The sequence below is a fragment of the Myripristis murdjan genome, chromosome 2 (genome assembly GCF_902150065.1).
Source record: "Myripristis murdjan chromosome 2, fMyrMur1.1, whole genome shotgun sequence".
Lineage (NCBI taxonomy): Eukaryota > Metazoa > Chordata > Actinopteri > Holocentriformes > Holocentridae > Myripristis > Myripristis murdjan.
The window spans coordinates 4,030,125-4,047,491 of NC_043981.1; the positions used below are offsets into that span (position 1 = coordinate 4,030,125).

At 42.5% G+C, this 17,367-nt stretch overlaps 1 protein-coding gene across 7 annotated transcripts in view; it reads right to left on the bottom strand.

Annotated features, from left to right (window-relative positions):
• The window catches only part of LOC115374653 (R3H domain-containing protein 1-like), a 56,234-nt gene that overhangs the window by 38,440 nt on the left and 427 nt on the right, over window positions 1-17,367 (bottom strand). For 5 of the 7 annotated variants that reach the window (XR_003929639.1, XM_030073691.1, XM_030073684.1 and 2 more), the window contains exons 2-3: window positions 6,612-6,754; window positions 2,536-2,734 (exon numbers count right to left, since the gene is read on the bottom strand). Coding sequence is in view for 5 of the 7 variants with exons in the window: in XM_030073691.1 (XP_029929551.1) it covers window positions 2,536-2,694 (159 nt within the window). In the remaining 2 variants the exon portion in view is untranslated. Of the gene's footprint in view, window positions 1-726; window positions 1,229-2,535; window positions 2,735-6,611; window positions 6,755-13,070; window positions 13,253-17,367 lie in introns of those variants that run through there. The other 2 variants (XM_030073673.1, XM_030073711.1) reach the window with 2 other exon arrangements.

Sequence of the window (17,367 nt, forward strand, 5' to 3'; positions counted from 1 at the left end):
CTCCCTCTTTATTTACCTGATCCTGAAAGCAGGCCCGTTTACACAACTGCTGCCCTGCTAGAATTGTTTTAAAGGACCATACCGGTGATTTTGAATGTTTGGAAATGGAAACCAATGACTTGATAAAAGGGAGGAAACATGATATTCTAAAATACGACTGCTTGCTTTGGGAAAAGATTACGGAAATGTGAAGTATTTTGTAGATATTACGCTAAACAGGCAAACACGCATTTAAACTTTCAGGCACTAGAGCTGGGCGATATATTGTTACTACACTGATATTGTGATATAAGACTAGATGATGGATCTTGGATATCATAATATCGTGATATGGCATAAGTGTTGTTTTTTTCCTGGTTTTAAAGGTTGCATTACAGTAACGGGATGCAATTTTCTTCAGCTATTAGACTGTTGCCTCTACTTGCTTGGTCATCACATCCACATTACTAATGACTGATTATCAAAGATTTATTGTGTATAAATATCTTATGAAAGCACCAAAGGTCATCCCTAGAATATCGACGGAGGCATTTAGAGAACTGAAAGACAGTGATATTTGATTTTGTCCATAATCACCCAGCATGCATGTACTATGTCATAACCTGAAGCATGAACCAGCAGTGAAAGGGGATTTTTTTTTTAAAGATCAAGTAGAGTGAGTAAAGAGGCGAAATCGTTCTCCCCCTTGCCCATTTTTGCTTCCGTTTCTCCCTCCCTCATCCTTACCTCTGCCCCACCTCCCGCCTTCTTCCCTTCCTTGCTCTATTCCTTCGTTTCTCTCATTCTTTCTCTTCCGCGATCCCTCCATCTTATCTCTTTCTTGCTCTGAACTTGTCTCTCTCTCTCTCCTGTGTCCTCTCCTCTCTTTACTGCAGCTCCCCCATGCTGGTGTCATTCTGTTCCTCAGGGTAACATAGACACAGGAAGTTGGTAGATAAGCCAGGATTTGAGCTCCAGATTATCTGCCTGCCTGGCTGGCTCCGTCTCTCTCTGGCTCCATCCACAAGGCCAGATTGGCCTGAATCCTATTTTTAGGTTGTAGCCAAAGTGACAATCCTTTTCCTTTCCTTGATTTTCTTTTTCCTTGACCACAGTTGCAGCGACGGACCATTTTCACTTTCTTTTAATGTGGACACCCTAGATAGCACATGATCAGCACCACTTTCATTTTAAAAGCCTACTTTAAAGGATCATGCTAGTGATTCTGAATGTTTGGTCCAGTAACCACAATTTATCCACATCATACATTACACCAAACGATTGCAAATCAGGTGAGGGTACTAAAGTTTTTGCAATATATACTTAAAATCCCTTGATCTTCAAATATGAATTTTTGGTTGAATCACCCCCTTATAATGTTCTGCTTCTGTGGCTAACAAAGTCATCACCATTCATAAACCACAGAACTGATAACTGGCTGCTGCTTTTAGGAAAACTACAATGGATGACTTTATTATGGATGACTTTAAGTCTCTTAAAGTTCGTTTTCATGGTGTAGTGGAAAGAATGGAAACTAATCAGGAAAAATGACACTACCTTTCTAAAATACCACTGCTTGCTTTGGGAAAAGATTAGCAGAACCGTGAAGTTCATACCTTTTGTAGATATTACGCTAAACTTGCAAAATCACTGGCATGGTCCTTTAACAAATACAGATGCTGTACAGCCTCATGGCACATTTGTGGTGATAACATGTAGATTTAATTAGTTTCCAGGTTATTTTAAAGTGATCTCAACTCTGAATTCTCAGAGGATCGGTTGCTTTAATCTCCTCTACAGAGAATACAGTAATGTTAGGCTGCCTGGCTGGCTAGTTCACATGAGCAAAGTGATCTTTACCACACTCTGATAGAGCTGATGAAGGAGAGAAAAGTGTCTCACTTTAAGTGACTAATAGGAAACAGGAAAAGTAGAGCAACACACATTTTCAATGTCTGGGGAGATGCATCCCCAGGGCACCTGACGGTTGACATTGACTGTTCCTAAACCTCCACGGGAGTGAGGGTGAAAAACAGTGAAATGTTCAGTTGAATTAATCAAGATTGTTCTTCTCAGCTCACTTTGGGTTTGGTCAGTGTGCTGAGAACTTGAACCTCAGTGATTATGAGCATGGTAAACTAAATAAAAAAGAAAAGAAAATCAAATGTTCAATACAAGGAAAATTTCAACAATAAATTTTAATTCAAAGTTATTTTTTTTCCGCTGAACAGTATAGTTTTTGTTTCGGTATAAATGGTGATTTTCAGGTCATGATGTAGGAGGGATATGCGTTCATATTTTACATTAGCTTGAAGATGACTCAGCGGATCAGAAACAAAGAGCAGGAGGATATGTTTTCATGGTTATTTTAGATTCTGTCTATCACAAACTAATGCTGAAGTGATGTTCTATCATTGCTAAGTCAAGTGCCATTTTGACTGATATTTTGAATTGTCTCAACTGAAAGCCAATTGACTCCAAACCTTAGACACAAGGTTCAAACATGAATCTCATTAATCACTGAGGCAGAGGTTGATGCTATGTACAGCTCTTTACCTGCATGTCCCTTTTATTATCGCTGCTGTGTTCATCTCTGTTGGTCAGGCTCTGTTCAGAAACCTCGGACTTGGTGGTGTTGTCTTTTGGAGACGATACCATGTCGGTGGCCTCAGAAACCTTCATTGTTTCTATGTTAATGGTATCGGACATTCTCATCGCAAAGTCTTACTGGGAGATGCTGGCAAATGCCGGGAACCTGCAAGACAGGAATTTAACCAGGGTCACTTTCTTTAAGAAATTAAAGAATAATGAAATGTGCTTGGGTAAACATTGAAAAAGACAGTGTGAAAAAGAGAAACATTTAACAGCTTTACCCATCACGTCATAGTCGACCTTACCTGGAGAGAAACAATCTCTAAAATACGAGCCAAGACTATAAATAAGTGACTCTTGACCCTGGTCCTCATGACAGAGTGATTTCCTATCTGACAAGGTAGCTCACTGCGTTCTCCTGGTGTCCCAAGTCTAAGTCACTCCTATGATCCAGCTAGGATCAATAGCAGGAGTTGGTAAGCAATTCTCACTATGTGCCAAAGTGCTGTCATTTAATCAAATGATCATACAAAGTAACACAGTTGCTGTCATATTTGCCTTGAAGAGTAGGTGCCCCATTTCAAGTAACCCAATTCAGGCCTCGACTTAAGCTCTACGATATGCAACCTCCTGCAAAAATGCACACTTTTAGGAGAACATATAAGTCACGGTGGGTCTATCTTTGTATGATTCTGTCTTTGATGTCACTCTACTGTACGTCCCTTTACTTACACACCAAACATGTCATCGATTGCTGAGTTGCAGAAACTTCACCGTTCATTGCTGTTCAAAATCACTGATTGCTGTGACAAATTTGCGGAGTGTTTAATTTGCTAACCCTCCACTACTAAGCCATCAAAATGTGTCTTGCCAATTGAGTTTTTAAAGGATCATCAAAGCAGATGACACTACCAGTTCTCACAGAATGCCAATGAGCAGACGCACCACAGAATTTATCTGTTCTTTCTTTTTATAGCGACCAGAAAATGCCAGACAGATTCCTCTGTGCTGCAGACATTCCCAACATCATATGTACCATTGTGCACCATCAGGGGTGTCAAGCTGACAGAGCGATTTATATTAAAAACAACATTCCGTGAATGTTCAGTTGGTATGTCATGCAGACATGGCCATATTGTCTAAACAGATTTTCAACCCAATGAGTGATGTACCTGGAGAGCAGTTTGTCGGCAAGTTGAGTAGAAAGGAGCTGGCATCAAGAAACTCCTCTTTTGATACTGAACTTCTTCTCAACATACAAATCTGTGATTTTATGTGGAAATGTGGAAACCCATAACTCATGTAAGATTTTGTGACGTGTATTTGTGCTTTTATTGAATTACTGCCCCATAAATAAGTTTTTCACTTGTGTGTAGTCAGTTCAAAACACTGAACTGGTGGCAGGAAAAAGGTGTATGAGGGCCTCAGCACAAAGACATGACAATGTGAAAAGCTACTTAGAAGAACAAAGAAGCTGAAGATTTTTTAGGCATTTCTGCTTTATTTGATATACAGTAGAGAGAGACAGAGAAGACAGGGGAGAGAGAGGGAATGACATGTAGCAAAGGGTCTGGGCTGGATTCAAACCCAGGCTGAACCAGGGTATGCCCAGGCTGCTGCAGTAAGGATTTATTCAGCCTTGATATGTGGTACGCGCTCTACCAATGAGCTACTGGGGCACCAAAGAAATTGAGGTTTTAAATAAACCTGTGCACAAATGAAAGCAGACTGCCCACCAATGGTGTAACATGTAATCAAAATTCATACTTAAATAAAGTTAAAGATACCTTGTTGGAAAACTAGTCAAATAAAAGTCATCCCTTACAATACTACTTAAATAAAAATCAGTTCACGTACAAGAAAACTGTGCTTACTAGAAAGCCTTATATGTTCAGATGTTTATTGAAAACCAGCTCCCATAAAAGAGAAAGAGCTCTTTTTGGTGACACCCACCAGTAAAATCAACGAAGAGAAAAAAAAAAGTCCTGAAATTGATAAAACTAAACACATGGTTGCTTATGCTTGCGGCAAAATTTTTTGTTTCATAAATCAAGTTTGTGAATGGCAAGCAAGTGAATTTGTTAAGATGAATTCATTAATTAAGCAGTCAGGATATTATAGTGGAATAAAAGAGCACATTTTATTTTCAAAGTCTAGAGGGATAAATACTCGAGTAAAGTGAAAATTCCTCAAAAAATACTTAAGTACAATAACAAGAATTTCTGCTTCGATACTTTACACCACTGGTGCCCACATCAAGCAGGCAAAGTCTGACCAGGAGCAAATCTCAATCTGTGGAGGACCCGCAGCTTCATGATGTCTAACTCAAATCTTACGTGCATAAAATGTGTAAGCCTTTCAATGGCTGATGTCATCCAGGCCGACATTCTGTGAAGGAACACGTTTGATGCCACCATTTCAGAGTGACACAATTTTACAGTGACGCTGATCCAGGAAGCCAAGCTGTTTTATGTCCGTGTGCCATTGCAGGAAATATTTGTGTAATGCCGCGACCTCTCTTTGTTGAAGTCGTGGTGTGAGTTCATCCCCCTGATATGCCCTAATTATGCAGCCAGGCCCCATGCGGTGAAACACACACACACACACACACATACACACACACACACACACACATACACACACACACAAGAAGGGGGCGGAGGGGAAGACATCTGGTACATGAGAGCTATGATTAATAGGTTAATTAGAGATGGGCTCATCAGATTCACTTCGCACATCAAAACTGGATACACACATGACAACACTTACGGTGCTCTAAATGAGAGTGTGTGTGTGTGTGTGTGTGTGTGTGTGCATGTGTGTTCTGGTCTACAGCAGTCAGCACAGCCTCAGCCTGTTTGGCTAGCAGTGATCAGAGCCATTTCCCTATCTGATTGCCGAGCTGCAAGCCGACTGGCTGGAACTTGATTGTTTATCTCTGTCCCAAAAGAGCTGAGACAGCGAGCGAGCGCTGCTCTCTAAAAAGGTGGCATCCAATTCCTCTATGTCAGAGTAATTGACTTCTACTGAGGTTGCCGTTCTCCTGAGCTCTTCTGCCAGGCAAACGTACCGCAAAACCCACGCTCTGCAAGGCAAAGCCGTTAGCAAGAGTTTAGCTGGGCGCTGGAGAGTCAAATGTTGAATTTCAATGACCTGTCAGTGTCTCGACAAAAGCGTTGCCGGCGGCTGCTTTACATTATTTTTACATTCTAAGGGAAAACAGCTTAATACTCCAGAGCCCGGTGCACACCTTTGAATATTTAGCGTCTGTTGCTGACATTTTGATGAGTGAGGTCTCCCGAGTCACGCTGTTTAAGATTTGGAATATTGGACAGATATTTTGAAGAGCTGGGCGTGTGATGGAGAGCCATTTTGTCCCTTGCCAAATCATCCCCACTCCCAAACACATTTTATCACGGGACTTCAGTGTTGGGCTAAATTTGGCCTGGTGCTTTGATGCATTTGAATTTCACTGTCTCATCTCAAATAGCTGAAGTGAATCCCTGATGTTTTGACTGCATCGGTAATATAGATCATCATTTTATCCTTGGTGTTAAATGACTGGGGGAGAAAAATCAATAGTAAGATCATACAGGTCGGCAAAAAAGAAACAGTTTTCTATCCACATTCTTTTTATGGTGGTTTATCCCATTACACATTAACTAAAGGTAAAGTTCTGCACATATTAATAGCCAGGGGTCCCATCCCTCATTTAAAATCCCATGACGTTTCATTTGCGACATCAAAATTGTCTTCCTCTCTAATTTGTTAATGTGTTAGTTAAGTCTTTTTTCCATAGCACATGAGCTGAAAACTTTCAAAAATTGAACGTGATGAATATCTCAAACAAATCGTGACACAGGCTAGATTCTGCACTTTTTTGAAGTGACACGTTTGGTAAAATTCCACAGAGAACATCAGAAATTCCATGACTTTTCCTAGTGGAAATACAACAGAAACACAGAATTCAGAATTATAGAGATTCCACAGCGAGTGGGAACTCTGAATAACAAATCCAGTTTTGCCTCTTGAACACCTACTTGGTGATGGAGGATAGGGCTGGTGATGACGATGCAGCTGAGCCTGCCGTTGCCATCCAGGGCTTGTGTTCCCATGTCTGCTTCAGCCGCTCAGAACAGCAACCGGAGCCTCTGGCACCCTCATGGCCCTAGCTGACCTGCCACTGGGAGAAGCAGAGAGTTAGGTAGATGGGGCCAGGGGTCAGAGGGGAGAGGTCAAAGGTCAGGGTGTGTGTGGGGGCGGCATTGACACCAAGGCCACATGGACTGACAGCATTCAGGGTGTCAGCAACTCTAAAATATGTGCGTGAGTGTCAGGGCACAGCAAAGAGTGTGAATGTGGCACGGGGAGAGAAAGTGTCTATGTGTTTTGTAGAAAGAGTGTGCGCCGTCTGCCTGTGTGCGAGTGTGTATTTCTGGGGCCTATGCGTGCCTATGCGCCATAAATAATGGATGAGCAGAGATGGGAGTGCGGTGGAGGCAGCAGGCGAAGGCACCCCTGCCAACCTCGTAAAAACCGAGCATTAGGAATTCAGAGAGCAGCGAGGGGAGACAGTGTTTCTCCGCTGAAAATCCTCCGACATTTGGTGGCACATAAATTTCAAATCATCGAGCATACAATCTCTATTTTCCACCAAATTCCTTTCCAGCCAAACTGGTGACAAATATTGGTTGGGCAGGGCAGAAATCTGAAAGAAAGCTGTGCAGCTATGATACAATATTGCAGAATTTGCATTGAGAGAATTATCTGTGATATCAACTGTGATCAATATTAAAATCATTTTTAACTTTGATACCTGTAGTTAGTTACTGCAATTTTTTTCCAAATCAACAGGCTTAAGATGATGATTTCACTTTTTTTTTTTATAAGTGCAGTATGTATGTTTTTCCTGTTTCATAGCACAAAATGATCATAATATATTGGAGAGGAGGTGACAAGATTGATAATCAATAGCTGTGACACAGTAATTACTTCATGAGCGGCTGAGATTTGTGGCTCTTTCCAGCTGATACTGTTTTGGAACAAAATCTGACCACCCACTGGAATTTCAAGACACTCCCAATTGCCCCCACACAATTGGGGCTTCACCTTAGACAGTTTGTTTGGGGATGGAGGGCGGTGCTACCAGCAAGCAACCAGCATAGCAGCATACTCCTAAACCAAAAAAAAAAAAAAAAGACAAAGCACTATTATTATTCTGCTATTTTGTATGCTGATGTACCACCTCTTCACTAGACATTTCTGCTGGATCTCTGCTCTAATTAGCTGGCTTATTTGTCTCTTCTGTGAGAATGTGACTGTGCTGTTTCTGTCAACTGCAGGCCACCGTAAGCACAGACCTGTCAAGTAGGGCTGCAAATCCTACTGGTGGCCAATAGAGGTCGGTAATGGTCAGATTATTTAATGCCTCTTTAACTTTATTTACACAGAAACCGTTTGCTGTGCATGCACGCTCTCTTTCAGCGAAGCAACAGCTGCTACATAACCGCGTCTTGTCTAGGTTCCTCATTGTCTCCCTCCATTTCGCTCGGCCTCTCCCTCCTCCTCTAATCTCCCTCTCAGTGAGCAGGCAGGGCGCCACGCTGACTCTGGCACCCAACGGTGCCAAGGCCTGGCTGCTGCTCCAACGTGGTCTTGGTGTGAGCCACATGCCAGCCAAAAAGGTCAAGTGGAATCCCTGCTCACTTTATAATCTGCCTTCTCATGACACCCGAGTCGGCTGCCAGAGCCGCAGACTGAGGAGACGGGTGGGCGGGACGAGCCTCTGTCCATCAGCATATGGCATTTAACACTTGCCATTTGGTTTAAGGTTTTATCCACAGTGCTTTACAATATCATGCATGGTTGTTTTGGGGTGTTGTTTGTTGTTTTATTGAGTGGGTGGTCCTACTGACCCTGGCAGAGTCGCACTTTACAACTAGGGATTGACCAATACGGACTTTTCAGGGCTGATACCAATTATTAGTAATAGAGGACAATGATTACATATATTTAGGGCCAATATTCATTTGCAGTAAATTTGAAAATTGCAGTATCAAAATTTAGAAATGCCAGCCAAACATTAAATGAACAAATGTTTCATGTTATTATATTCATAAAACATTAGCAAAACAACTACCTGAAAATTTGAAAAAAAAAAAAAAAAAAAACAATTACAAGAAAACTACATTTACCATGATTAATGTGATCTATTTAGGTCCCATCAGACTGACTGGATCAAAGATTCTTGTGTTTAAATGCTTATGAATGGCAGCCTTTCAAAAGCATTTAAATAAAATGGAATAAATCCAATAAAACTGAAAATGTAACCTTTCTGTCCTTAGGGCAAGTACATAAAAGCAAAACGCTACATCTTGATTTGCCTTTCTGTAAACGGGAGTGAAATAAAAATCCTGTGAAAAGGGAAATGAAAATTGCAACCGTATTAATGGAAACTTTGCCCCGCCCACTCACACGAGCTTTAAGCATGCGATAAAACTGAAATGAAAACTGTAAACCTTCTGTCCTTAAGGCAAGTATTTCTGAGTCTGAGTGGTTTTCATATCGAACATCGTGTAAATCAAAATTATGTTGCCGATTACTGATTGGCTGAGACCGATAATCAGTTGATCCCTATCTACACACTGAACAATACAAGGGCAGCGCCAATTTACAAGGGCAATCTCAGGTTTCACTCACTAATATGTATTTGAAGTTTGGGCTTTTTATGTTGTTATATGCTGAATATAATAATTTCTATGTTCACAATTACTGGAGAAAGAAAAGGCAAATTCCCATTCCTTCTTGCAGCAATGGACATGTTTCGAAAATTGAATCTAATATTGACTTACTAATTGGCATATTGGCATATTAATTAACTGGGAAGATGTTTGACTCAGCCTCTGGTTTTATGGAAAACCTGGTTATGACCATAGCAATCCGGATGAGCGGCAAGAGCCCGGGCCAAGACAAGAACCTTTCATTAATATTAATAATTAATATGATCTGTTGAATAAACAACCTAGTGAGCATATCAAGCTTGTAGCCTGCTAATTTCTTATGTTGACGAACAGACAGAATCGTCCACTCCCCTTTCAATCGCATAGTTCAAAATAATCCCCTCTACCCTTATCCTTTACTCTTATCTAGTTTTAATTTTCCTAACACGTTACATGGTCACTCTGGGATCGCAGGAGTATTATCAGGGTGCTATAGCTCTAACTTTTGCCTGGCTGCTGATCTATGCAGCTTATTCTTTCATGCTTGCTGGAAGTCACTATGGATACGAGCGCCAGCTAAATGTCTGAAATGTAAAATGTAGACCCTGCTCTGTGATTCAGTACCAGTCCAGCAGCTATCACACAAGAATACACACACATGTGCACGCACACACACACAGACAGAGTGTAAAAGTTGCTCTGACAGCGGTGTGGCTGAGCCTGGCCGTAGGCGCTCCAGGTTTTCATGACTAGTGCTGCTGAGAGGACAGCGCAGCCGCTGCCTAGCTGGCTGGCTTCAGGACTTCACACTGAGCCTGTGTGTGTGTGTGTGTGTGTGTGTGTGTGTGTGTGTGTGTGTGTGTGTGTGTGTGTGTGTGGTGCCAGAGACAGACAGGTGGTCTTGTGCATGCTAATGGGATGCATACACTCACACCAAACAGTGCACGCACACAAAAATGTCTTGTCAAACACACACACGGACACATCGCCATCGCCATTAAAGAGGCAAACAACAGACCCTAGCGCCACCCCCAACACCAACACCAACACCAACACCAACACCAACACACACACACACACACACACAGACACACACAGACACACACATATAGTGGAGTGAAGTTGTGGAGACGATCAGCCTGTCTGTGTGTCCTCCAGTGTTGTGCTGTAGCTGACAGGGAGTGGTTCATTGGTATTACAGAGGAGTCGCAGAGCGCAGCAACCTTAAAGAGGCTCCCTCAGGCATCGTTCACTGTCACACCGCTCCTTCACACCGCCTTTATCACCGTGCCTGACGGCATATCAGCAGCAACACACACTCATATACACACACAAGCGCATAGATGTATCAAATCTGCACACAGCGAGCATACCAAAGATATATGCATTAAGCATGGAAATATGAACAATCGGTCATCTATAATTGCAATTTTTGGTTTTACAGTTGACAAGTGCAGAATTTTGGCAATATGAAAACATTTAATTCCATTTACATTAGCTGGAGATGGGCTAGGTTGCACTGAAAGATGCCGGTACAACAATAAAATCTGATCACTCCCAGAATAATCACTAGAACGGGAATCTCACACATACACACACACACACACACACACACACACACACACACACACACACACACACGCACACACACACACAGAAACACATTCTTCCATGCGGTGGCTTTGTGGGCAGAGCTGCCTCTGCACATACACTCTTGGTGCAAATTAATTCTCGAAAACCCACAGCGGGGTCAAAGTGTGGCCGTCGACTGAGCGCAGCTAATCATACACCATGCTCTTCACAGACTACTCACACAGACAATTATGTTCGATGGGACGCTAATGAGAAATTTCTCAATCACTGTGAAGCGCACAAGAGCCCACTGGTGATGCCCCACGCACATAGGAAAGAACAAGATGGTGCACTCAAATACACTCTTCCTCACTCTCGCATGCACATATACACACACACACACACACACACACCTCTTTGCAAGGGCTGACTTTTCCCTCACACAGCTCCACTCTGTTCTGTTCTGCCCAGCTTTGCCTGGATCACATCTCTTGTCTGAGCAATGACTGGCTAAAGTGTCTCCATCTCTATCTTTCTCTATCCCTGATTCAATCTTCAGAAAACCCAAAAATGCACCAAGGTCTGAGTATAAAAGTAGTAGCATCTCCCTGGACCCTGGCTCAGATCACACATTTTAAAAAATATATATATATATATAATCATTGCCAGTAATGAGCTATTGCAGGCAACACATAAAAACGACAACAGTAAGAGTGGCTGTGGAGCAGGACTCCAAAAAGCAAAAATCACAGCTGGGATATTGTCTGAGGAGATGTGGAATACTAAACAGAGCTCTATTCAGCGGAGCACTGTGAGACAAAAGGGAAAGCGCAGGCACAAAACAGAAAGGTAATGCCATGTCTATGGGCTACAGCTTAATGTGATGTGCTCTCCTTCTCTGAGATCAACTAAAAAAAGATTTTATTCTTGGTGGATTTGGAAAACTGCATTTGAACAAGATACAGCTCAGCTAAACAATTTATGATTATGCATTTAATTACCGCCTATAAAACAACCAACAGACATAAAGATGGATTTGGAGTGTGCTGGATTCTCTAGAGTGCAGGACATGAAGACTGGCTGGTAAAATTAGGCGTCAAATAAAGAGTTAAATAGGTTACCCGTTCTAGTTCACACTCATGGCACTGCGATAAAATTGATTTCAGTGTTTTGCTTAACTGAGTAACTAATCTCCCATTTTCTAGCCATTTCTCCTAATTGCAAAGCAAGAAAAGCACTGACAGGGGAGCTATATAATTGGACCAGAAACGATTAGTGTAAAGCCTGCTAAATTATATCACTTTCATACACCGCTTGCCTCAATTTCAGGGCGACTGAGGCAGTGTCGGCTTAAGGAACTGCCTGTAATAGCTGAGATTGTATTAACAGAAAAAACATAAACAGGCACAAATGAGGCTCTAATTGCGCTGCTCGCTCTGCCTCCAGGTCGCAGAAGGCAGTGCGAGTGCGGTACGGTACGGCGGAGACGCAGCCAGCCAGCATTAATAAATTAAATCCACAGCAGCGCATGTAGGTAATCCATTACCCATCCCAGAGGAGAGCTTCCAGGGAATATCAATCTAGGCAATTAGAAGGTAAACAATAAGCACTGGAAACTAAACATGCAAGTCTAGCACTTCTAACCTATGGAGCCTTATGAGAGAACAATATCTTTCAGTCCGCCAGAATCATTAAAAGTCCATTTGCGGAAAACACCTGCAGAACAGGGAAACTGGGGGAGAGACGGAGAATGCGCTTGGCTGGAGAACAATGCGGAGAGAAGCCTCTTATTGGCTTATCTGAGTTAATTATCCTGGTGATGAAAAGCGGAGCCAGCACCGGCAACCAGCTGGGAGATACGGAGCACCGACTAACACCTTCAGTCTGGATTGGATGCCGGCGCTCAGTTTAACAAGCCAAAGGAAAAGCCTGAATACTCACTTATTGACTCACAGCCCTGCCACAATACAAGCTGTAGAAAAGCAACAGATTTTCTCGTCTTCGCTGTCAGTGCAAAATGGAAGAAGGGCAAGCATAAAACACCGATTGCTTCAGAGGAATACGCTATGACAAATATTTACAGGACAAAGAGTCTCTGGGAAGCGGAGCAATAGTGAAAGTAGCCTATGAGAGGCGGGAAGCCTAGGAGTGAAAGGACAATTCAGCGAAGGTGTGCGTGGTCCCCCGACAAGAGGCAGCGGGACCTACCTGCCTGCAAGCGCCCTCCATCTCCTCCGCTCCTCGCCCGTTTAGTTTCCATTGTACAGGAGGCACTGTTTGCTGGAGGGGAGGCTGCACTGGAGTCGCCTCCCAGCTCGCTCCTCGGCAGCTGCCTGCCGCCTCCTGCACGCTCGCTCGAGTGTGTGCGAGTGTAAAGACAGGCAGAGGGAGTGTTAGGGAGAGGGCGAGGGAGAGTTTGTTGACGACGAGAGAGAGAGAGAGAGAGAGAGAGAGAGAGAGAGAGAGAGAGAGAGAGAGAGAGAGAGAGAGGGTTGTGCTAACACAAGTCTACCTGCCACAACCCATCAAACCAGCCAGCCTTGGAGACAGAGCCAAATCAACAGCTGGCCCCCGCGTGATGTCAGCGGCCGAACAGCCAGTCACCGCAGCCGAGGCCCGGCCGGCGCTACAGAGCGCTGACTGAACCAAAGTCACCGGCTAAATGGGGCTCTTCATTAGCTGCTCTATGGTGGTGGTGTGGTGAGAAGGGATGAAAGGGAGGAGGAGGAGGGGGAGGAGAGGGGACTGTGGGAGAGGGGGGGAAAGGGCAACTAGGGACATGCGATGGAGAGAAGGAGACAGAGGAGGAGGAGAGGGCTGTGGCGGAGGGAAACGAGAGGAGCGTAGAGGAGGAAAGAGGAGGGGAAGGAAAGAAGACAAAACGGGGAGGAGGAGCGGAGCGGAGCGACATGTCTGCGGCCAGCTAAGGTGCTCAAAGACCAGGTGGAGAGGCGATGGGGAGGCGCTGGCCGCTGAGAGGCCAAGCTGTTCACTGGGCTACCTTCCCGTTACAGCTGGCACCCCGCTTTTCCACACAAGACAAAGCTGCAGATAATCCCACGAATTCAAAGAACCGCCGCCTGAAATGCTCCCTTTTACTGAACCCCCAAATGCTTGAATTGAGATGAAAAACGCAGCCTGGGTAACTGTAACCTTAACGGTGCTAGGAAACAATACTGTCTGTGCACCGTTACTGAGCTGCACCCTGTTTTTGCACGATTGATGTATTGGTTTGTAAAGGCTTAAACATGCTCGTAACAACACACACACACACACACACACACACACACACACACACACACACACACACACACACCTAGCCTACCCTAGCCTACCCTTTATGACTACACAGAATTTAATAGATGAAATCAATAAGGGGATCACAGCTTTCAGCATTATTCACACAGCCAGGCTATTTCACTGACAGATCATCTGTTCCTTCTAATTTGTTCACTCTGTGGAGATAGCAAAGTCTCTTGATGGATGATTAAAAAAAAAATGCTGAAAAAAAATACAGATTCATGAAGCACTTTCATCAGTAAGTGACTGACTGGTTATCAAAGACTTAAGAAAACACCAACAGACCCTATTTGTAGCTGAAGTCTAGACTGGCATAATGTAGGTAATTGTTTTTGTCCTTTCAGTCACTCAGACTTTAACAGCAAACACAGTGGGCGGAAAAGTTCCTGCTGTCACTTAGCAACCAACACCAGGCTGCGACAACCGATCCGATCCAATTCTGCCTCATAATTGTGCCATTCGTTATGCCAGGTCTCTGAAGAATTTATTATTGTGCTTCCTTAATCCCATGAAAAGGTCAGCAATTCAACAAACAATTTATGGATAGGCAGCTGAATTATTTAATGGCCCAGACCAAATATTATAGGAGAGATATTTTCCTCCTGGAAAGCGATGAATTATTCAGTCATAGGGCTACATCTTTGGAGAAAGCTATTACACAGCATCCTCAGCCTCAATATTTGATAATGTCTTCTATACCAAAAATGTCCCAACCTGTGTAATGATGGTCAACACAGAGCAGTGGTTACACTGGCCTAACCAGTCCTGTTTTTTTTTTTTTTTTTTTTTTTTTTTTCCCAACTCTATTGGAACACGTGGGAGGGTTTTGCCATAATGACCCATTCTACCCAGTCCACCCTAATTGATGGTAGATCCTATGGGATCATTCACGAGTCTCTTAGAGGTTATGTTTTATTATTCTAGTTCATTTATTGTGAGGATGCCAGAAAGTTTATTTTTGTGCATTTTTTGGGTGACTGACAACTTATTTTCCATTATCCAAATCATCCTAACTCATCAAACCCAGTATGTTTCTAAGCAACACGTATACCACTGTCTCTCTGCTTTTATCTTTCCACTTCAGATGCAATGTTTTGTCCATAAATGTACTGATTATTTGGTTTGGGATTTGTCAATGCTAGCTAGTATCTTTTCTGTGATATCTGGCAACCGGAAATACAAAGACAACTGGGCGGGTTGCATTAAGTCTTTAATAGAAATTAAAAGTGCCAAAAGTCTACTACAACCTCATATTGGCACGTCCAACTTTGTAACACTTTATATGCTATAATCACTGAATCTGAAGGCTACTCTCTAACTCCATCTACCTCAGTTGAAGACTTGACCTTTAAATGATCTAGCAGGCCTAGGCTATCTTATAGCTCAGTGATCAAACTCCACCAATGTGGTACTTCCAGGTTAAAACCACAGAACTTGAATGGAGCTCCATTCAAGTTCCTTATTAGGCTACTTTACAGTACACACTGCACACACTGCCTTAAGGTGTCGCTGAGCAGTTTCCAGCCAGAAATTAGATCGCCTCTGCTCTCTAAGCCTGCATCCTCTTTCTGCACTTCATGTATCCCCTGATAACTTAATGCAAATGGTGCCATGATAATGCTGTTTCCCAATGGTAGTAACTTGTTAGCAGAAACTAGCCTAGACCGAGATGGTAATGGCTGTTTTACTTTGGTTCAACAGGATTACAGCTCGAGATGCATGACACTGGATTCTGTACTGATATTAAGATATTTTCCAACTCGTTTGGCCAATCACTGATCCTGATCCCGATTTATGCACATACTTGCAGAGACTATCAAGTCTCCCCTGTGAAGGAATTAACGTTTTTCAAAATGTACACAGTCACTTGGCAAAATAAGAAAACTACTTCAACTTGGGTTATGTAAAACATGCCATATTTATTTTTATATAACATTTTCTCTTGAACAAAACTGTATGATTCATCCTACTTAAGCAGGCCTGGATGATGCTCTCTTTGAGACAATCCTCACAGCCACAACCAGGGCAAGTCTGACCTATTTCACATTTGGACATGTCATATCAGCAGAAATGTTCACTTAAGGCTGATGCCGATTCTTCATTTTAAAGCAGATATCAGCTAATAACGATAACATGCTGATATTATTGTGTATCCCTAATTACAGCAGGTAAAATTAGGTATAAACTGTGTCATAAAATGAATAGTTGGAAGTGGGAATTACAACCTATTCCCAATAACACTCTGAGCTAAGTCAGGTTTCATTATCCACTGTTTTTTTTCCCAACCAACAATTCTGCTGGTGTAGGATACGTAATCATATCATGAACCTGACTCAAATCCTATCAGGTCACATGCCTGCTTTGTATCAGTTACAGTCAGCGAGAATTTTTGAGAATCTCTTTTTATACTTGTAAAAATCATTGTGGCCGTTTATATATAAAGGCTAGGAAACACTGATAAATTCATGTCACGTTTCCCTTAATTTCCTATGGATCTGTAGACTGGGAGCTATGTCATTAACAAGGTTGAGTTGTTCTTCAGTTAGTTAGTTACAAGTGTGGACATGTAGTCATTACAAATACTACATTCACCCCTACCCTAATTAATAGTAAATCCTCTGGGATCATTCACCAGTCTCTTAGAAGTTAAATTGTAATGTGATGGGGTTAGGGTTAATTGATTAATTAAATGAATTTAATAGCGTATAGTGACTTATCTTATGAGTTAGTCTACTTGAGAAAATGATAGGCTACTGTGCCATAAATGTAGTCTACAACAAAGATAAAAGATTCAGTGTAGCTTGGCATGGCACAAGGTGTGAAGGTTTCCAATACATTTCTGTCGCTCGAGAAGAATCTCAAACCAAAGCCCATATATACAAAAAAGGTGGAAACTTTATTATTTCTCTATCAACACATGAACACACTTGGACAACAAGGCTTAAACCACTCTAAAATGTTTCGAGCCTCTGGGAAATTCGGCATACAAGCGATTCAGGCTACCAAGCAGCGCTATAATAAAATAAAATCTCACCTTTCAGAACTGGTTCACACCGCTCGCCCTCCGTAGTGTACATGTTTAAGTTATTAGCAGAGCGAACCCGATGCAAACCAAAACAGGTAGAAAAGTTGAAATGCTACCGAAACAAGTGCTGCTTGGTATTTCATTTGCACGCCGATTTAAAGTAATGCTTCTACACATTTG